Source organism: Microchirus variegatus (genome assembly GCF_963457635.1).
Source record: "Microchirus variegatus genome assembly, chromosome: 5".
Classification (NCBI taxonomy): Eukaryota; Metazoa; Chordata; class Actinopteri; order Pleuronectiformes; family Soleidae; genus Microchirus; species Microchirus variegatus.
Genome location: NC_139806.1, coordinates 35,590,506 through 35,613,855, shown reverse-complemented (window position 1 = coordinate 35,613,855; position 23,350 = coordinate 35,590,506). Strand labels below are relative to the sequence as shown.

The 23,350-nt window shown below is 41.4% G+C and overlaps 2 protein-coding genes across 2 annotated transcripts; both read left to right on the top strand.

The window, feature by feature from the left end:
* Positions 1–2,550: 2,550 nt before the first annotated feature.
* On the top strand, positions 2,551–5,276 carry gpr183a (G protein-coupled receptor 183a; the record flags this gene model as incomplete). The annotated part of the gene is made up of 2 exons (XM_083889750.1): positions 2,551–2,644; positions 4,120–5,276. Exon 2 carries the CDS (start codon positions 4,143–4,145, stop codon positions 5,274–5,276), a length of 1,134 nt encoding a protein of 377 aa, XP_083745876.1. The 5' UTR covers positions 2,551–2,644; positions 4,120–4,142.
* A 5,591-nt stretch (positions 5,277–10,867) lies between these two features.
* Positions 10,868–11,896, top strand: gpr18 (G protein-coupled receptor 18; the record flags this gene model as incomplete). The annotated part of the gene is made up of 1 exon (XM_083889900.1): positions 10,868–11,896. Exon 1 carries the CDS (start codon positions 10,874–10,876, stop codon positions 11,894–11,896), a length of 1,023 nt encoding a protein of 340 aa, XP_083746026.1. The 5' UTR covers positions 10,868–10,873.
* Between the last annotated feature and the right edge of the window lie 11,454 nt (positions 11,897–23,350).

The following is a 23,350-nucleotide window of genomic DNA, read 5'->3' as shown; positions in this document are numbered from 1 at the left end:
TGTGGTGTGATTTAAAGCGGAAATGTCCAATGCTCGGAAACCATCAAGCCTGACTGAACTGGAGATGTTTTGTGAAGAAGAATGGTCCAAAATACCTTCCTCCAGAATCCAGACTCTAATTGGAAGCTATAGGAAGCGTTTAGAGGCTGTTTTATTCCTAATTTTGTTTAAATAATTCTTGCACACTATCTGTAAATCATATAAACTTTATTTCACTTCTCAAATATCACTGTGTTTTTCACCAATATGATATATGTATACTACAATAATGTAGTATTTATGGGTTTATATAACCCAAAATCCACTTTTTTATACATATTATGTGCTCCTGCATTGTCTAGTCGCTGTATAATAGTTTTTGTTTCATTTTCGTAGTGTTTCAAAAAGTCATGTAAAATAACATGGTCGCGGGCCGCGGTTGCATAGCCACTGTTAGCAGAGAGACGCCATGTTTCTACCGGAGCCTGTAAGGACAAACGCGAGAGAACAAATCAAGCGTCTCTTTACTTGTAGCAGGAAGTCCCGCCTCCACTCTCTCCGCTTCGTCTGCTACGGCCGCGGTAGCTCCGCCCTCTCCCTCGCCTCACGAACCTCATCTGCTGACACGGAGAAAGACGACGAGGACGACATTTGACCGGCTGAGGATACCGTAGCGCTCAGGGAAGGGAGGGGGTGAGCAGAGGAGCAGTTCTTTGTTGTAAATTTCAGCCTCTCCTCTAGATGGCACTATAAACTACTTACTTCACCTTTAAATGACATTTCTTATCCAAACGACCACTGATTTATAAAGGAACATCGTGAACATTCACAGAGGTGCCCAAACGTTTGCATACCACTGTACATATAAGCGCGATGACAACAGCACTGACTCCGTCTGTCTTTTCTCACATGTTTCAACAGAGATAAATTATTTAGTTCTTCTCTCTGAACATTTTTGTACCACAGGAAGCACAGAAAGAACACTGATAAATATCGTGTTTTTCTGTGAAATGCCACAGCCTCACAGACAAACCCACAATGACATCTTTTATGATTATTTTTTTAAGTTAATGTCTGTTCTAATGAGACCCCAATATGTGGAGTCACAGAGTGCAAAGACATTATACGTGTCTTGTCTTTGGTGTTTTGTCCCCATTGTCCTCTATGAATAGCCGTGTGCACCACTCGTGTTGTCTGTCAGCGACTGGTGTGATGTCTGAAGCCCAGTGAGTCAGACCCACAAGGCCAGGGCACGAGGAAGTTACACTTATTTCCTCTGCTTGTTTTGAACAAAGGAAAGTTGCGTATTTTATCGTGTATACAGCTGCATTTCAGTTTACAAACCTTACACAGAAACTAAGTGGATTGATTATGTCATTTCTTTTTAGACGCGTGTGCTTGATTCAAAGGTGTGAAAACCTCAGAGTGACAGTTTACGTGTAGAAAGCGCGAGTGTGTTTACAGCAAATCCTGATCTACATATTTTAAACAGCTGAACTTGTTGTTGTTTTTACGGGCAAAATACTTTTCAAAACTTCATTTAAGAAAACTTTAATGAACATTAAAGTGACTTGTTTTTTTTGCTGTGGTAGGCTAACTCTTTTTTTCTTCTTTGTAATATCAAAGCTTGACCACATGTGACATATAAACATGTCTCTGATCTCTCACTCCAAAGCATATTTTGTGTTTTCATCATCGGTTGCTTCTCAAACCAGCCCGTACTCAGGCCTTTTGATACCGAAATCCTTATTGGGGGGATTTTGGGCAGAGTACCGGCATCACACCTGCAACTACAACTGATACACACACGACTTTTATAAGTAAATAATCTCAGGATGAATATTAGTTCGGGTTAAAAAAGTGGTCAGAAGTGTGACTCTCGTTTTCTGAACGTCATTCTGAGCCAAAAACATCAAAACAAAGGTGCTGCCGGAGCAAAGGGGAACTTCTTCATTTTTCTCTCTCACTCATTTGCTTTTGTCAAAAAGGGGAAATTTCAGAAACTGAAAAATAGATTACGAATTTGAATTGATCTCAGAGAGGGTTTGATGAAAATGGGCAACTGTGGCATTCGTAAAAACATTACTTTTTCTTTCTTTTCTTTCAGAGGAATCAAACATGTTTGTCAGCCAGTTAGCCGAAGCCACATCCTGCTGAAAGTATTCACATGGCAGAGCACGTTGAATGAAATCTAGATTTTCTTTTCCTGTAGTATGCCACAGATTATTCAACACCCCGATGCCACACAAAAAAATCAGCCTCAAATCACATCACATAGTTCAGTTTAGTTTAGTTTAGTTTAGGGTCACGTTGCGTGAGATACTTTTTTTTTGGATTGCAAACTGTCAGTGTTTCAGAATTTTAGTGTTGAGTCTGAAAAGTTAAGCAAAAGGGTTGTGGGGGTAGAGAGACAGTCACACACACACGTGTAAAGAGAGCGAGAGAGAGAGAGGGAGAGAGAGAGAGAGCTACAACAGGATATTTTGTCACTATGGTTACTGGCAGCAGATACGGATCTTGATTTCTGTTTGTCACGCTGCACACGGTCAGTGCGGCGTGCCAGTCGTCTCCCGCTAACTCAGCTCTGAGAGATGAAATAAACCGTACGGCGAGTTTAGATATTTCATTCTGGAAAAAAAGAAAAAAGGTTTCCTCCATCTGTAAGGTAAGTCCATTTTTAATATATAATATATTATTTTAATTAAGTCCATCCTTAAAAGTAAAAAATACTCATATATGAAGTTTTATTTATCCAAAACTACAACATTGCATTTCAGTATATAGGGCAATAGCCACTAGCTTAAAGAAATATGAAATAACATGTTTTTTTTTATGAGGATATTTCATCATAAATGATTATATCAGATATATAAAGCAGCATGGAAGCAATATAGGGACTTTGGATCTTGTATATACCACTGATATCTATTAACATTAGCTGAGACTATAAAAACCAATTAATTAATCAAGTAAATGTATGCAAACTTATGTATACGTCAATGTTTTACATTAAAAAAAACCAGAAAAATCCAGTATGTTTGCCCCCAAATATGCCAGGAAATGTGTTTGTCCACTACAAAAGGAGATAGCCGGAGCGGGAGCGGGTTATAATTTTGGCTCAAACAATGCAACTTTCCTTCTGCCAAAACATTCTGAAGCACAGGACCCTGGGGAAGCACACTTCCTCATTTTGCAGGGCCATCTCTCAACACAAGCTCTTTTTTTATGACACAAGTCTGAGTATGAATGCTGCAGCTGCATTGGGCATCATTGTTCACACACTTCCTCCGACTCACTTTAAGTTAAAAAAAACCCCAAAAACATTGTTAAACGGACATCTATGTCCTGTGACTCATACGTGTTTGTAAAAGAGTGAATGGATGTGCTCAATAAATAGTTAACCCAGTTACTCTTATTTCCCCTAACAAACAGGCTCTTTCTTTGTGACGTCACGTGTATTCAATGTAAAAATGGTGGAGAAAAAAAATCTCAGCAAGATCAAAATTAGCAACAGTATATATGCTCAATAAGTTGCTTTACAGCTTATAAAACACTTTTCAATGCTGTCTTATTCTTAGAAATATCAAAGCTCATATGAAGAATAATATTAACTAATTCATTAAATGTCTCTGCTTTGAATCTTGATCCCCATCACGCATTGCTCCAAAGAACCCACAAGGTGGCAGCGCACACCACGAAATCACTTGTGGTCCGCCAACAGCAGATGTTACCTGATTTTACTGATTTGCCAGTAAAGAGTTCAGAGTTCAGCTGTTAAAAAAAAGTAGTAACAGCCACACTAATTACATACTTATAATAATTGTTCAAATGTAACGACGTCATTAATTCAAATCCTTCAAAGCACAGGAACACAGAGCAGAAACATCTGTTTAAAGTTTCACGTCTGGAAAGGAGTCATGCAAAACACGGTAACTTCCTGTTTGAAAGCATGGTTTCAAACCCATGCTCTTGTGCCAGGGAAGAGTTTCATTTCACCAAAGACTCGTGGTAGAATGAACTCATGACAGAAAACACTGTCTTATTGAGCTTCCTGGAACTTGATGCGTGCACATTACTCACAAATCACTGAGTTGAACCAAAGCCGTCACGTCACGTTTTTTTGTTTTCCTCCCTTTGCAGTAACCGGTTCCTGAAATACCAAGATGGAGTCCACCGCCGTTCCTGTGACCTTCACCTACTTACCCGCCAACAACAATGGCTCCAAGTGCAACACCCTATACGCCCACCGGGACTACGCCAGAGTCCTCATGCCTATCTTTTATTCCGTTGTGTTTGTGGTGGGACTGCTGGGGAACTGTCTGGCCCTCCACGTCATCCGCCCCAACCGGAAGAAAATGAACTCCACCACCTTATATTCCCTCAACCTGGTCATCTCTGACATCCTGTTCGCCTTGTCTCTGCCCCTGAGGATCGTCTACTACGCTCTGGGTTTCCACTGGCCTCTGTCCGAGGCGCTGTGCAAAATCTCGGGCTTCTTCTTCTACATCAACACGTACGCGGGCGTCAACTTCATGACCTGCCTCAGCGTAGACCGCTTCATCGCCGTGGTGCTGCCGCTGCGCTTCGCCCGCCTCAGGAACGTCAGCAACGTGCGTTACATTTGCGTCGGCGTTTGGCTGCTGGTCCTGGCGCAGACCGTGCCCCTCCTCGGCATGCCTCTGACCCACGAGGAAGAAGACGGCTTCGTCACCTGCATGGAATACCCCAACTTTGAGAAGATCGACCACATTGCCACCATACTGATCGGCGCCGTCTTCCTGGGCTACGTCACGCCCGTGATCACCATCCTGGTGTGCTACTCGGTCCTGTGCTCCAAGCTTTACTTGACGGCGAAGACCAACCATCTGACGGAAAAGTCTGGACGCAGCCGCAAGGTCATCGGCGTGATCTGCTGCGTGTCCCTGGTGTTCGTCGTCTGCTTCAGCCCCTATCACATCGACATCCTGCAGTACATGATCCGCAAGCTGGTGTCGAGCCCGGGCTGCGCCGACCTCGCGTCGTTTCAGGTGTCGCTGCACATCACGGTCTGTCTGATGAACCTCAACACCTGCCTGGATCCATTTATTTACTTCTTCGCCTGCAAGGGCTACAAGAGGAAACTGAAGAAGCTCCTGAAGCTGCAGGTCAGCGTGTCCTTCTCCAGCGCGGTGAGAACGTCGCCCGAAGGCTCCTCTAAGGATTTCCTCGATTCCAACAAGGTCCACCTCAATGGCTCTTCTACGGTTGCAACCAGCGAGAGACTGACAGAAAGACACCACGAGTTGCAAAAGATGTGAGAAAGATTTAAAAATGCAATCTGGACACAAAACTGAAATGAAGCGTGAAGTGGACTCATTCATTGTGGACTCCCGTGCAGCCACAGTTGCATCGACACCGACAGGAAACCAACAGTATTAGACCGCGTTAGTTTGCATAAAGGAAGTACATCGACACAACTTTGACATGGAAAACACAGAACCACTTTTGCTGCTGATAAAGAGCTAAAATAGAATAGAATAAGTCCATGCATGTTCCATTTTGTTCCATGCAGCACATTTTCCCTGAAACGCAGCCAAAATGAACGCTGCTGTTTACCCATTTGCAAAATGAACTCCCAAAGAAACGCCCAAAAGAACAACATATTTATTAAAAATAAAATAACAGTCAGACCTCACAACTGCCTGACCTCCTCCCACAATTATATTTTTAGGAACCGCATTGTTTACAGTCCATAACCTGAGGATTTAGATTAGATTGTTATCTCTATCTTACTGTCTCGGCTGCTTTTGCATATATTCAGTTAGATTAAAAAGTGAACTTCATTAAATATATTACATCATTGCTGGTGGATGGAGGTGTTTTTGTTGTTTTATGAAAATTAGGGCATTCAATGTTACAACAAGGTCAGTTACTGTTACAACTGAACCATTTGTTCACAGCACTGAAAGTGATACCATTGTTCATATGTTTTATTTGTATAAATCTACATTTTCTGTGTCTTATTAGATTTATAATTTGGGATTTAATGCCGTGTTGTGTATGTATTGTGTACGGCAGGTCAAACAGACTTCAATACTGAACCAAATGTGTATGTATGTGGTAATCTTCCAAAGGAAAACTAAACAAAAGACATGATGACACACCAACATGTTAGGAAATGCACAATGTTGCAGCGAAAATGATGAAGCAAGGTATACAGTAGTTGTGTTGGTGTGTTTCTCTGTTTACTCTTGATCTACCGTACCTTCTACCCAATTTAGTGCTAACATTATATTCTATTCTGAGATATTTTGAGGAAAAATTAAGGACAATATACATTTTAAACTGAATAAGCCACTGTACGTTCAACTGTTTATACATTTTGTAAATAGTTCATAATGTTGTTGCCATATTTGTTCTAAAGTTTGGATGTTTTTTGTTTTTTTTTATATTATTTTTTTTATTAATAATAATAATAATATTTGAAATTAAATAAAATGGTGTGTGCATACTGTCATATTCTCATTTCAGCAGAGCACAATACATAAAGTTCATCCATTGTATTATTTATATAACTTTTATTAATTTTCATACAACATACTTTTTATTTTAAATGTGTAAATTCACTTCAGGTCAAAGTAAATCAAAGTATAATGTGTGAATTCCACATTATATCTATACTGTCAGTGGGTCCTGATCATTGAACCTGTTGCACCACCACAAACCAAATACTGCTCTTTCGTGGCCTTTTCAAATAACCTCAGGTTTACCTCACGTTCTTTTTCTTCGTGAATGGGAAGGATGAGTAACAGACTCATTCGTTTAGTTGCAATATGTAACTCGATGGAGAGGCCACAAAAACCAACATACCAAACCTTTAATTTCTTCATTCTAAGTGTGAGAAACCCCAGAAAGAAGTGGTACAAATCAAATATACGACGCACAAACGACACAACAATATCAGGCTGCATACTGGATATTTTGCGAGACAAATAATGGTTGGTGAATTTAAACATTGGTAAAGTTATGTATATAAAACAAATAAAGTATAAGTTAAGGTTTAAACAAGGGGTCTGATGCAGAATGAGCCCAGTGTGTTAAATGCATTTATTAATGGATCTGCTTTATAATGACTTATATGTATTAAACGTACGAATCCACCCCACTGTAACCTGAACGTATCACAGGAAATTGTATATTATTCACAGTATTTCCTGTGTCTTAAAGAATGTCTTTACTCAAATGTGTGTGTTGTTTGTTGCTGCTTCACTGTGCACGATGACGTGCAGGATGTTCACGTTTACAGCTTTACAGCTGTTTTTTTCTTCATCTGATGAAGGATGAAAACATGCATGTACAGCATTGGTTCTCAAAGTGCGGCCCAGGGGGCCAATGGCGGCCCGCAGAAACATTTCTGGCGGCCCCGCAATGAATTACAGTTGATAGTTTTAAATCCAGGAGCTACTAAGCTTGTTAAATGTTTATTGGACATTACTGGATACAGACCAATAAGTGTAAACAAAAATACTGGGTATTTACCTGGTTTCTATATGGTGAATTTTAGTGTATTATTGTGCTATAAGCTGGTAATAAGCAGGTAGCTACAGCCCCCAATTACTAGCTATTTACCCAGTAAATATATGGTAACAGAAATGTGTTACTTGGTATTAACCTGTAATTAGAAGGTAAGAACAATGGCCAAAATACTGGGTAATTACCCAGTAAATTATAAAGCGTTATTGTATTAATGCTTAAATTACATTATATTAACGCTTATATTACTTAACGCTAAACTGTAGAACTGCAATCTGGTCATTAAAATGATTACAAATGGGATATCTTTCTGTTTTTTTTCCCTTTTTTTCCCTTTGGCCCTCAGGTATCAAAACTTTGAGAACCCCTGATGTACAGTATTCACAAGACTTTGTAAAATCACAAGTTTGGAGGTCGACCATATAGTTCAATATATACAGTAATATATAGACACATATACAAAGCTGTAGAGCGCAGTGAAAACAGACAAAATTCCAGGTTACATAAACAATTGAACATTGTTGTGAAAGTACCACGACAAGACATGGTTTATTAATTAAAGCATATTGTTTTAACATACCTTTAAACATTTCTTGATACATTTGATTTTAAATTCACTAAGTTGACCAGATCATAAATGTGGAAATTGTTACGACACGAATATTTTTAAATTGCACAGTAGAACGTTATAATCTGCAGCTAACGTTGTGATATCACAGAAATCAATTCATTCTAAAAACAAAAATGGTTAGTCAGGTGTGCAGTTGTATTGTTTAACCAGTAGAGGACAGTGTAAAACAGAGTAAAGAGCTGATGGTAGAGGAAGTAAAATGGGGTTTTTGACAGACATCATTCATGCTATCACAGTTTTAACAGATGTGACAAAATGTTGTTGAAAGTGTTCTTTTGTATGTTTGAAATTCTGCAGAAATGTGAGTATACGTTTCTGTGGAGAAGAAAAGACAAAAGAACCCAGTGATGCTCGGATTTCTCTCGGTGAAAAAACCTTATATTGTTTATGAGGATTTATTATGGAGTGGGGAATTCGAGGCAACACATGACAAGTATCAAGGAGAGGAGGAGAAAAAAAAAAACACACAGACTGTTGTCATAACAACATATTGCAAAGAACACAAAGTACCATCTGCTATGAGATTTTTAAGGCACATGGAGCGGACCATTCGATAGATAATTATTTCCCGGGAATAAGACTTCAACAGAATGTGTGAATTCTGCTTTTGGGAGCACAGAGCAAAAGGTTCCGGAAGGAAATGGCAAATAAGCATCAGCAAAAGAAAATATATGACAAATAGATGTAACCTTTTATTTCATGTGTCAAACAGAACAGTAGGAGCGTAGAAGAGGAAATGATATAAGTTGTGGGAAAGGCCAGTTCACTTCCTGTTGTGTATAAGTCCCATACCAGCGTTGAAAAGCACCAGTTTTGAGAAGAAGTTTTGATTTCACGGCATTTTCTCTTGAGCCAAAATGTCCCAATTCGTTGCTTTAACCCAGCTCACACACGCGCATTAATCACACACATTCATCGGTATTCAGTCCAGGTCCAGACTGACCTTGAGTGTTTCACCTGAAGTATGCGCGTTGCATCCATTAAGTCGACGTGGTGTAAAACCATCTCACAGCATCAGCGTGAAGTGTCTATTACCACCATCTTATTTCCTGTTTATATGGCAACTGCCTCAACATCCTGTTTTTAATTACTTCTCTCCAGCAGCAGATGCTTCTCACAGCAACCTGCTGTGGATTACTCCCCTGAGAACTAATGTGCTGTGACAGACCCCACTTTTCCAATCAATAACTCGCCCTAAATCTGCCATCTCTCTGCCTGCCAAACACACTCCCACTTCTAATGGCACATCATTTTCTTTAAGGGGGTGTAATTGCAGACTGTGGAAAGCTGTAGTCCTTTGTGTTTCCGGCTACGTAGATACTGTAAAGGCATCTCAAAGCACAGGAACTATACAGCCCACGGCTGACACACAGGAAGTGATGGGGGCTTTACACTGTGTTCAGTACTCGCCACCGTTTCCCATCACGTTGCCCTTTGAGAACGCGTTCACTTCCCTGTTGTGGCTGTTAAAGCGAAGCGCTCGCCGATAAATTGCCGCGCCGCTTCATAAACCTGTTGGTGTGCGAGCCTGACAAGATGTTTGTTTGATTTCTGTGGTAAGTGCAGACTTTTTTATTGTTGGAGCAAGACGACCTAAGCAGTTTGACCTTTGAGATTGAGAGGTGGGGGAAAAAAAAGTTATTTTGGCTGTCATGTGTTATAGCTACTTCACGTGTGTGCACATTGGTCCTGTGTGTTTAGATAAACTGATTTTTATCATCAAGTTTTGTTTTTTTTATTCCACATATTTAAAGTAAATTGTGTTGTTTCTGTTTCTGTTTCACTAGTAACAATCATCCCCAACACATAAACACACACGGTAACACTTTAGATTAGGGAATAACATATTCACCATTAATTAGGTGTTTACTAACATATATACGTAGTATACTAGCCCTTTATTAGTAATCATTAAGCACGTATTAACACCTTATTCTACATAACCTTATTCTACCTCTATTACGACGACGAATTAAGTTTTTTCCTACATAAGGTGCTAATACGTACTTAATATTCACTAATAAAGGGCTAGTATGCTACTTATACGCATGTTCGTAAGCACCTAGTTAATGGTGAATATGTGTTCCCTAATCTAAAGTGTTACCACACATAAATATATATATATATATACATTTATATAGTATAGAATAGTATATAGCACAGAATGGAAAGCACGCAGGGGGGCGGGAAATAATTGTAAAACACAGAAGTCACATGATTTTCTGTCAACAAACAGCATCAATTCTTAAGGCATCACAGTCTCACTTCTGCATTTAACAGTAAATCTGGTCACTGTATCGTGTAATGAATACAGGATCTGTGCTTATTTAGAAGCAGCTTCTGTCCGTCTCAAAAACATCTTCCATCTTCCAAAAACTAAATTGTTTGTCACGTTTCTCTGTAAAAATTCTCACTCATTTTTTATTTGTTCATTTTGTTAGTTTGCTTCCTCGCCGATATTTTAGTCTTGAGTGGACTAATAGAGAATGAATTAAAGATTCTGCTCAGGACATTTTCAACTTGAAATCTCATAAAATAGTGTTGCCAAAAAAAAAAAGAACATATGTTAAATCGGTCCCATTTTTGTAGCCGATATTAAGTCACAGGTTTATTCAGTTCACACATTGACGGTCGTCCAAAAACAGAACAAAGATTTCCATCAGTAAGACCTCCCATTATCAAAATAGACAGCCAGTAACCAGACGTGCTAATAACTCATGCTCTTTTCTGCTGAATTGTGTTAGTTTCACTATGAAGTTGGATGCGAACGACTCTAACATGTCAGAGGAGCACGGCGCTGCGAGGCCCGAACAGGGCCCGGCGGAGTACCGGATGGCAGGCCTCATCTTCTACTGCTTCGTCTTCGTCATCGGAGTCGTCGTCAACGTCACCGCTCTGTGGGTCTTCTCTCTCACCACCAAAAAGAAGACGTCCGTCACCGTCTACATGATAAACGTGGCGGTGGTCGACCTCACCTTCCTCCTGCTGCTTCCCTTCAGGATGGTCTACCACCACCAGGACTACTGGCCCTTCGGAGATCTGTTCTGCCGAGTCATCGCGGCGCTCACCATCTTCTACCCTTGCATCGCTCTCTGGCTGTTTGCCCTGATCAGCGCCGACCGCTACATGGCCATAGTGCAGCCGAAGCACGGCAAAGAGCTGAGGAACGTCCCCAAGGCCGTGGTGGCGAGTTTGGGGGTGTGGCTCATGACTTTGGGCGGCACCGTGCCCCTGCTCTTCGCTCAATCGGATCCCGATCGCAGCTCCAACTTCACCACGTGCGTCAAGATGCAAGACATCATCCACTTGCGCCGCGACAACCCGGTCAACTTTGTTCGACTCGTCTTCTATTTCCTGGTTCCTGTGTGCATCATGTTAGGCTGCTACGTCGTCATAGTGGACAACCTGGTGCACGGCCGCACCTCTAAACTCAAACCCAAAGTCAAGCAGAAGTCTATCCGCATCATCATCACGCTCATCGTCCAAGTGTTGGTGTGTTTCGTGCCCTTTCACGTTTGCCTGGTTCTCCGTTTGCTGGGAGAGTTCAAAGACGGCGGGTTCAACACGTGGGCAGTGTTCACCACCTTCCTGATGAACATGAGCACGGTGTTGGACATCGTCCTCTACTACATCGTCTCCAAACAGTTCCAAGACCGCGTGATCAGCGTGATTCTGTACAGGAACTATCTGCGAAGCGTGAGACGGAAAAGCCGGCAAACACAAGGCACGGGCAGCATCCGATCGATGAGCAACCTGACCAGTGTCATGATATGAGGCAACGCTTTGTGTCAAACAGCAGCATGAGTACATGTATATGTATATGTAGAGGCAACGAACCAGGATCATGTTTGAGACACGTGTGAGCTCAAATTTCCAAAAGTGCATTTCTTATAAACATGTCGACAGACAGTGATAGTGTTTTAACTGCTTGTGGTGATTTTTTTTGCAAATTAGGGTGAAAATAAGGTGAAAATAAATGTTTCTGGGCCCATGGTTGGTGTAGTGGTTAGCACTCTTGCCTTTGCAGCAAGAAGACCCGGGTTCCAGGGTTCGAGCCCCGTTTTGGAACAACTTCGGAACAACGGCCTTTCTGCAAGGAGCTCGCATGTTCTCCCCGCGTGTGCGTGGGTTTTCTCCGGGTTCTCCGGCTTCCTCCCACAGTCCAAAAACATGCGATATGGGTATTAGGTGAATTGGTCACTCTAAATTAACCGTAGGTGAGTAAATGGTTGTGTGTCTCTATATGTGGCCCTGTGATGGACTGGCGAACTGTCCAGGGTGTACCACCGCCTATCGCCCAATGTCTGCTGAGGTAGGCACAGGGCGACCCTCTGGTAGAGGATAAAGCGGTAGAACCACACTTATTCATATAGGACATTGGTTCTCAAAGTGCGGCCCGGGGGCCAATGGCGGCCCGCAGAAACATTTCTGGCGGCCCGGCAATGAATTACAGTTGATAGTTTTAATCCAGGAGCTACTAAGCTTGTTAAATGTTTATTGGACATTACTGGATACAGACCAATAAGTGTAAACAAAAATACTGGGTATTTACCTGGTTTCTATATGGTGAATTTTAGTGTATTATTGGGTTATAAGCTGGTAATAAGCAGGTAGCTACAGCCCCCAATTACTAGTTATTTACCCAGTAAATATATGGTAACAGAAATGTGTTACTTGGTATTAACCTGTAATTAGAAGGTAAGAACAATGGCCAGTAAATTATAAAGCATTATTATATTAATGCTTAAATTACATTATATTAACGCTTATATTACTTAATGCTAAACTGTAGAACTGGAATCTGGTCATTAAAATTATTACAAATGGGATTTTTATATATTTTTTCCTTTGGTGGCCCTCAGTCCAATGTTTGGTTCCTAAATTGGCCCTCAGGTATCAAAACTTTGAGAAACCCCTGATATAGGATATGTTTATTTATACTGATACGTCAAATACGAACTTGCTTTTCACATCTATGATGTGACGGAACTGTAAGTAACGCGGTGGTTATACGTTCAGCAACAAAAAGCACCATTTTTTTTCATATAGTCGCAACTAAATCTCCTCATAAAACAGCAACTCATTTTCCAGTGTTTGCTTTAGCTTTGGTCTGTAGCTTCGGCAGATGTCTCGTAATGTTTAAACACCACGACCCGCATTTTTGTGAACTTATATCTCACTTGGGAAATGTTGATATGTTAAGTATGTTTATGTGGCAGGTTTCACAAGATCGGGGGGGGTCGGACGGAACAGAACAGAACGTAACGTTTCGTTTTAATTATAATACAATGCGATGTTTTCCCCCCCTTTGGCTGAATGTAACACAGAATGTATCACCGTATATACTTCATTATCAAAAGGATCAACATTTTGCAATTAATTTCCACGGCGTAATTTACACTCACAGTATGTGAGTGCTGCTGTTGTGGCAAAAACATCTGTGTTCAGAGCTGATTGACTCACCCATGAGACTTGAGATGTTTTTTTGTGTGTGCTTTTTTTTTTGCATCTCTTTGCTCTGGCAGACGCAGCACACACACGTGTCTGTGGCTCAGGTGTAACAAATGCAGGGCTGTAAAAAATAAAGCTGGTAAATGACAAAAAAAAAAAAAAAAAAAAGCCGGCGGTATCTTGTTGTTCCTGTGTATTAATATCGAAACTCTTCTTTCTCACCGCACATCACATGACGACCACGAAGAGCCACAGGAAGTCATGGTGGGTTTTTTTTTTAATGGCACCTGTTTTGCTATACGCTATATGTGTGACACGGTAATAACACCTCAGTGATGCATCGTGACTAAGTAAACATAGCACGTGGAGTAATGTATCATTATAACGCACCACATGTGCATTGAAAGTTGCTGAAAATGTATTTGACCAGGTGATGGCAGCATGGCACAGCGAGATCACATCCATCTACCAGATCAAGACAGACAAACACGGCTGGTGTTGGATCTCTGTCGCTCTCTCGTAGAGTTTCTTATCCTCGTTCTTGTTATTTCAGCCACTTAATACATTTCGTTCGGGCACATATTTGCGCTTTTAACGCTGTGAAATCATCTTTCCACCTTTTTTGCCGCAGAGAGACGTTGTTAACTACGACCGTTAACAGCTTCCGCAACCCGGGGACCGAAGTGTGTTTATGGTGCAATGCGAATGATATTGATTAGATGTTAAATGATTCAGTCACTTGAAGTGCATTTACAGTAACATCCTCAAGAGATGTCAGCGAGGCTATTTTGCTAGATTTAAAGCAACCTTAACCTTAAGAGAGAAAACCCTTTCTGTGATCAGGAACACTTTGAAGTCAGGGGTCTCTGCACGAGTAAAGAACCGTGTTGTAACATCCTGTGGGTGATTCTTCAATTTATTCCTCGAATGACAAACACATGATGAGACTTTTTTTTCTTTCTCTGTGAGGATTAATTGAAATGAAGGAGGGAAATGAAAATGAATTGATAGGTGCCTCACACGAACATCACCCAAGCTGAGAATTGATTTGGTGTTGCCACTTGCCAAAATAATCAAGTTAGTGTGTGTGTCTGTGTGTGTGTGTGTCACACCAACACAGTCCTAACTGGATTAGACAGTGAGTCAGTGTAGCTGAGTAACTACATAGTGTCATGTGCAATTAGACAGGCAATGCACTTTTTTTTTTGCCTGTGGTGTAGGAAGCATTTACCATAACAATTTTTTTTGAACGGGGTTATCGTGTCTGCAGATCAGCTGCAAACTCGACCGAATAACCCGTTTATTCACGTTTTCAAGGTGCAGCGTGTAATATTTTGGGGGAGGGTTTTGTTTGTTTGTTTTGTTGGCAGAAATTCAACATACTTCCCATAAGTATTTTTAGATAAGCGGATAATCGCCTTAAAATAAAACAAGAATAAGGCCTGAGTCATACTCTCCACGCCCCCCCGTGCATCCACAGAGAGACAGAGATTTTGTCATCTGACCATTTCCGTTGTCCGTGTTGATCCTCTATGCGGACGAACAACCTGTGCTACAACTGAAACGGAACTATGGGTCGTTTTGGCCAGCTCCATTTTTTTAGTGAACCACTATTTTTCGACTCAACTCGGCACAAGTGTTAGTGAGGTTAGTGTTTGGGCTAAAAAAGACAGGGATAGGCAGTAAGTTACAGACAATGACATAAGCAGGGGTCTCAAACTTGCGGCCCGTGGGCCAAATCCGGCCCCCGAGTCGATGTTCTGTGCCCCTTCACATGTTTTAAAATTATAAAGAAAACTGTCTCAAACTGCCCAACGGTGAACAATATGTCGATACATACATTACGTACATATATACATTCAACATGTAATTATATGTAGTATATTCATTACAATTGTCTACACTACATTATTTTGATTTGCTATTTACAGATTAATTTTACATCACAATTATTTATTTTTTTACACTTTTACTTTACGAAATGGTTTAATATCATCCTAAATATGTTTAATTGCAACATCATGATGCGTTATCAAGATATCATTGAAAGTTTTTTTTAACCGAACTTTTGTGACTTGTTTTTAGGTCTCGTGTTTCTATATTTTATTTATCTCTGATGCACAGCACTCTGTTTCAGCTGTTGTTGTTGTTGTTTTTAAAGTAGTTTATAAATAAAGATGGATTGGATTAGATTGGATTGGATTGGATTGGATTGGACTTGAGTGACCCCTGGCCCCCTCCTTACCAGCCTAGAAGTTCACTGGCCCCAGCTTATTTTGAGTTTGAGGCCCCTGACATAAAGTAAATCAGTGTCGCGTGATATCGTGTGTGAAAGTCCAACATGGGAGTGGAACCTGTGTCAATCACACTTGCTTTAACCACTAAGTGAACTGATGTTATCTATACTACCACTTAGGGTACGGAGCCCCCGGAGTGACATGATAAAAAAAAAAAAAAAAATTGAAATCTCGAGATCTCGAGTTTCAAAGTCGAGATCTCGAGTTTCCAAAAAAAATCTGAAAAAAAAAAATTGAATTTTTTTTTCATTTTTTTCGGAAACTGAAAAAGTCAAAAAAAAAAAAAAGTCAAAAAAAAAACAAACATTTTTTTCTCATGTCACTTCGGTCGCTCCGTACTTAGGGTGCCTATTTAATAAAAAAATAAAATAAATAAAGATATATAATAAGTCTTAAACGAACACGAAAACACACATCCAGTTTGAGTCTGTGCAGAAAAGTCCATGCTCAGATGTAGCACTCTGTAAGACTTTTGAGTTGAATTGGTGGCGTTTCTCTTGTTTTTGGTCAAAAGAGACAACGGAGAAAACAGTTACCATGGAAATTTGCTTGAGGTCACGTGAGGAAGTCCGCTGGTTTTCACACATGTAAAACCCAGTGGTCAAACACATAAGAACAGACAAGAAAATGATGATCTCCGGGGAGACTGGTGAGATTGGTGCGCATGCATGGAACGCTAGAATGGTGCAGATGGACCTATAGTCCAAAAGGACAACAAAGCCATTTTGAGCAAAAAAAAGATGCCCACTGTAGTTTCCTGAAGGAGGTCGCAGGAGAGTCTCATCATTAGATGATGCTAAATGTTATATGCTGGACCCTTTCACGAGCGATCGCAGTTAAATTCACTGAGATGAGTTAGCGGTAAAAGGATAAGCTGCACTGAGTGTCCACATGGTTCTCGACTGGTTTGTATCTCCGTGGCTACATTAGCACATAGAGGGTGTAGATTTACACTGCGTTTAATCAGAGGCAGACTCCTCTATGTTTCCATCTTACATGGAATTCTGGGAAGTGCAGTTCATCACACGATGATGGTTTTATTGGCCGCCGGACTCCGAGTGGATTTATAACCAAGGAGTCAGAGGTTGAATGAAACATCAGAGGGTCATCTATCTGTCCCACCTGTTAGACATCAAAGAACAAGCAGACACCGCTGCTCACAGCAACTGGCATTTAAAACAATTAAGTTTCCTGTCAAGTCCGTGTGATGAATTATCCGGAAGCTTTACCAGCTGTAATTCTAAATCTTCACAACAAGTGCCTTTGTTGTAGAGAAATTAATGAAAACAAGATTGTCTTTCATAGGAGCTGATCTAACAGCGCGGCGGCCAGCTGCTCTTCTTTGGGAATAAAAACAGTCAGCATTAAGCACAGCTCAGACAAAATACTTCTTTTTTTTTTTTTTTTCTCTCCTACCACTCGTGTGGAAAACAAATCAGGCAGCGAGCACAGTGGCCATCTGTTTTGTTATTTGATATGTGTGAATACATGTTGTAATGACTTTGTTTGCGAATCACTCTGCGCGGCGGAACACACGAGAGCTCTCGAAGTGCTGGAGTGTTCAAAGCTAATCATATAATTGGACACAATAGTCGATGACAAATGGAGACGCTCGGAGGCAGCCAGCTGGGGGAAGTGAATATGTAATCATTGTAAAATCATATCATTTTTGCATATTTGAAGACAGCTTAATAGAGTTTTTGCGCGTCGGTACAGTATCAAATGATGATCAGAGGCATGTGTTGTTGTTGTCGCTGCTTTTCTGAACAGTGCTTTCTGTGGAAAAAAATAAAAATTAAAAAATCTAACCATGATTGCAGGTGTTGCTCAACTCTTAAGTGCACACTTGTGTCTAAGTATGTATGTTTTCTTGTCTTAATGAGCTGCTTTTGCCATTCACACGTTCATACAGCCCATGTGTTCATGCATGTGTGCACACATACACATATTAAGTTTAAAGGTACAATATGTAGTATTTATGGGTTTATATGACCCAAAATCCACTTTTTTATACATATTATGTGCTCCTGCATTGTCTAGTCGCTGTATAATAGTTTTTGTTTCATTTTTTCGTAGTGTTTCAAAAAGTCATGGAAAACAACATGGTTGTGGGCCGCGGTCGCATAGCCACTGTTAGCAGAGAGACGCCATGTTTCTACCGGAGCCTGTAAGGACAAACGCGAGAGAACAAATCAAGCGTCTCTTTACTTGTAGCTGAAGTCCCGCCTCCACTCTCTCCGCTTCGTCTGCTACGGCCGCGGTAGCTCCGCCCTCTCCCTCGCCTCACGAACCTCATCTGCTGACACGGAGAAAGACGACGAGGACGACATTTGACCGGCTGAGGACACCGTAGCGCTCAGGGAAGGGAGGGGGTGAGCAGAGGAGCAGTTCTTTGTTGTAAATTTCAGCCTCTCCTCTAGATGGCACTATAAACTACTTACTTCACCTTTAAGTTTAAGGCTAAGATTTGAATTGTGGTTAGAATATAGTTAGGGTTAGGTTTTTGTTTGGTAAATGTAAATCAGTGAAGGGGTTCAATGCAAAGGACTCTGAAGAATAGCTGCACAAACCTGTGTATTTGTGTGTATAATATAGTGTGTGCTACTTCATCATACATCTGCATTATTTAATAAATGGTGCGTTTGTGTCCTTTCTACTTAGTTTGTTCTCCCCGTGTGTGTGTGTGTGTGTGTGTGTGGGTTTTCTCTGGGTTCTCTATTTTCCCCCCACAGTCCAAGAACATGCAATATTGGGATTAGGTAGATTTGACACTCGAAATTGAAATGAAGGTGTGAGTTTGAGAGTGTTTGTCTCTATGTGGCCGTGTGATGGACTGACGATCCGTCCAGGGTGTACCCTGCTTATCGCCCTATGTCAGCTGAGACCCTCATGTGGAGGATAAAGTGGTAGAAGATGGATGGATAGTATTAGTAAAGCATTGGCCTGATGGTGAAAGCGCTGAGAGTTGTAAATAAACGTTTGATATTGTTACTTCATGGTTTAAACCTGGGGTCTGCACAACCTGCGGCTCCAGAGCCTTATGTGGCTCTTCAGCCCCTCTGTAGCGCAATGTATTGTACAGATAAAGGCGTATATAACAGTGTTTTGTGTCCTGTGCATTTTTATATCCATGTGATTATGCCAGGCAGGTTTTCTGAGGCATAAACTACATAAAATAGTTTTATTTCATTTCAAAGTCTTTTTTTTCCTACACTTTATAAGAGGTGGGGTATAAGCAGCAATGAAATGTCAACAGTTTTCTTTTTGTAGTTCTAAAATGTCATAAATCGGACAAACTGTAGTTCTTTAAATATAGTATATATATATATATATATGTACAATATACATGATATTAACTTAATTTTAAGATTCAAATAGGTTTTTTTGTGGCTTCAGATTAACTGTATTTGGGTGGAGAAGTGACAATATGGCTCTTTTCATTCTAAAGGTTGCAGACCCCTGGTTTAAACAGTTGAAACAGCTCAAAGTAATTAAGTCTTAATGGTTGAATTAAATGTCCTGTTCATGCCACAGCAAGTGGGAGTAGTATGAAAGGAAACTTTTTCAAAGCAAAGTAAGCAGTGGCATTTTAAAATGTGTGAAGAAATATTGGCTGCATTACTGCAACAACAACATGTGTTTATTCATATGATTAAATATCCACTTTTCAATTCAACATATTGTATTGAGAACATAACAGGGATTTTTTTCGAGATAGTTGGGTGGAGGTGTGAGACTGTAAAAGTCAAGTAGCATTGGTTTACAAAATAACGAGTTTAGGGTGACATAGAGTGGTCCTGTTGCACATAAATGTTAGTTATGGAGGTCTACTTACATATATTAACTTGTTTTTATGGTCAAAAACCTCCTAGTTGCTGTAAACGAGCCGATAGAAATCTGTCTTTTCTGACGCTGTTTTTCTGCTGCGAGATTTCAGAGTGAACTTTCACCCCCAGAAGACAGAGTCTTGTGATTGGCCAGTACTATCCAGCACATCCGTTCTCAGAAGCGCAGCGCCCCCCTCTGGAACGGTGGATGCACTGCTCCTCATTATCAAAACATTGTTTTAACAGTGTTTAAAAATAGTCCCTTTTATGACTTTAAACCGGAGTCAGACCTAGAGTCAGAAGACACTGTCGCTCGTGAAACACCTCCACAACGGACGTTATTCTTCTTCTGCGGTTCAATGTACGTAACCGGATGTGCCCGGACTAGTGCCCGGAGCAGGACGATCTGCTGTTCAGGAGAACCGCTGCTTACGTAACTATTACGGGATTTTCAGTGATCTCGTTGAGCCCCGAGATTACAATAAAACACAACGTTCTCAGCAGTGGCTGAACTGTTTGTTTAGAACCGTCAGGGCTTTTATAAACAAGGTGATGACGCAGATACACACCAAAAAAAAACAGCGTTAATAGGAACTTCCGGTCTCGTTCCGCTTTAACACCAGTTTGCTGACTATCAATACTGGTGTAAACCACAATAATGTGACCTCATTTATAACACATTTATACTTAAACGTCAAAACACACACACACACACACCTGCCACTCAAATGTGTTTGAAGCAGCAGCAGAAACAGAACGTGTCACAGTTTGGTTGAAAGCACACTTTTACTATACCATTAGTCTTCATATTGTTCCAATTAGAGCAGGAGGAGATGAAAGAGAGCCCATAACATTATATAGATACTGTACACATCAAGCCTCGCCTGGGCCTCTTTGTGTCTACTGTACGGTATTAGAAACAAGCAGCTGCCTGCGTTTACATCATTTAGCGTTTCTCTCTGGGCACTTTAATACAGAGAATCTCTCCCCTGGTAAACTTTACAATGGGATGTTGAAGGATACTCCCAGACTGCTATAGGAAATGAGAGGCACATGTGTGTGGATGTAGCAGCGGGTGTGATGCTTAGCTTTGGGGCTGCACAATGAGACTAATAGGTTCCTTTTGCAGACGAAGTGAAGCACATGTGCTGTTGTTTTTTAATCTCCAGGTAGGTGTGTACGACAGCGATATTTTAGGCGCAGCAGAAGCTGCGTGAGGTATTTCCTCTTTGTGCACACATTTTCACCCCGGGATTCACTTTCCAGGGGTAATCTTTTCCCTTTCGGCGATGGCAGTCTGCTGCTCCCACATTGTCTTTTGTCTCCATTAAAAGGAGATAATCGACTGCACGAGATTCAAATGCTACTAAGCTGACTCCAATTGACCCCACGGTTAGCGGAGACTGGGAGAAAAAGGAGGAAATGTATGGCCTTGATTACAGCTGTGTCTATTTTAGCAGATTGTTCTGTTGCTGATTCGCACACACACACACACACACACACACAGTCGACTACCATTAGTGCGTATAAATAATGTAAGGCCCTCATCCCTCTCTCTCTCTCTCCTTCTGCTTTTTTTCCCCCCAACTCTCCTACTCAGCTAAGTGGAAACCATGGCCTCCTCTTTTCTTGGTTCTACATAGATTACTATAAGATTTATTTTCGGTCCCCGTAAAAGGAGCACGTTCCACCGTTCCGGTGCACGTGGGAATGTTTTTTTTAATTGTATCACGTGAAGCCGCGCGTATGGGCTTTCCAGCGGGGACTATGTGCGTCGGGGTTGTGTTAATATTTAATCCAGTCTCACTTCGGTTTCCTCGCGATCTACGGTATCTTAAGAGCAGAAACGGTACAAGACGGATAAAGAGACACGAGTAAAGACATCGTAGCTGCGGGGGCCGCCGTCTCGCTCAGGACGCAGCGCTGTGAAAAAAAGCTCGTGGAGACGCGATTATGAGATTCCACTTCCCCTCTGCTGAGGCTAGTGTATATATAGTGCAGTGCATCCTGAGCAGTGAGAGATATTGTGGCAGGGTGATGCTAATGCACTCATTTGAGATGATGTGCATCTAAAGAGAGAGGGAGGGAGGGAGAGGGAGGGAGAGCTGACTGACAAATTTAACGTAAATAGCAGGTATAAAGAGGACGAGTGGAGGAGGGGGGGGGGGTTTAGTTGGCGGAGGCCAGACAGAGTTAACCTGTGTGCATAAGAGAGAGAACGAAAGAGTGAGAGAGAGAGTGAGAGAGTGAGAGAGAGGGCTTCCACTCCCTCTGTGTGCACATCACGTCTCTTCTCCCTGAGCTCAATTACAGGATTGATACTCAGAGAGGAAACTTCATCATGTCGTACAGATGTCTTCACTGAGAGGAAGACGAGGCATCTCGTCGTTTAACGCGACTGACACCGACTGTTCAAAATAAACAAAATGAGAAACAGTCGGACTTTGGATTTCATTAGCGGGGCTAATAATAATAAATACGGAGGTTACGGCGGTTAAGAGCTGGACCTCACGGCAAATCCTTACCGACAGGAGGAGGCCTTTGCCTGTTCCGTGAAGAATTGAACAATTCGGCTGAGTGAATTAATCTAAAACAATAACTTGTAAACAATAATACTCCTTCAGCGAGGCGTTCGGCTCCATCATAGTAAACATTTTTTATAACCCAGACAGCTCTATAAAGTGCTTTAGGCATCATTGGGCACTACCATCATTAGTCAGTGCCTGTGTGTAAAAATCGAGAGTAAAAACCCAGTGCGGTGGCGATGCGAGCGCAGACACACACACACGAGCCCGTATCTGCTTTATACCGCGTCTCGTTTCAAACGTGACACGAGCGCAGAACACACTCCACAACAATGGCCCGTGTTTTTGCTTTAATTTGATTAAGGTTTTTGTCTCAGCAAACGCCAAGTCCTGTTTCACCTCAAGAACATATCTCTTAATCACGTTCCATCCAGGCTGTGTCTTTCATCTGAATCTCACAGCCGTGGCTCACGCCCAACTTTATTTAGCTGAAAGGTAGAAAAAAAAAAAAGAACACACACACACACACAAACACACACACACACACTTTCAACAAGGGAATACAATGACAAAAGCCTAGCTCTCATCTCTGTCACATAAAGTGATGTTTTGTGTTTAGGTGTGTGCAGCTGAGGTGTGTGTGTGTGCGTGCATGTGTGTGTGTGTGTGTGTGTGTGTGTCTGTCTGCAGGGCTCAGATCCATGTTGTTTGGTTTGCTTCTCCATTAAGAGAGCTGTAAAGGAGAGGGAACAGATGGCTGCTGGCCCGCTCTGTCCTGCATCCTCTCACAACTGCCACACTTCCTGTGCGTCCATTAATCTTCCCTCACTGCTCCTGCAGCACAACTTTATTAAAACAACTCAGGAGAGAGTGAACAACAAGCCCGCGCAGCTGTCAGGAGCAAAAGACAGAGCCATTCGTCCACAAAAGAAACAGCCTCGGATTTCTAGTCGCATCTGTAAAAAAAACAGCCCGGGAAGAAAAACCGGTTGGCTTTGAAGCAGCCTCTGCAAAAGCGCTCGCTGGTAGTGGAGATGTAATAAATGCTCATTAGAACGCAGCTGGAGCTGCTGTTGTTGCAGAGTTCATAGGTACAGTTTGTCAAACATGTGAAGGCGCATTGGGCTC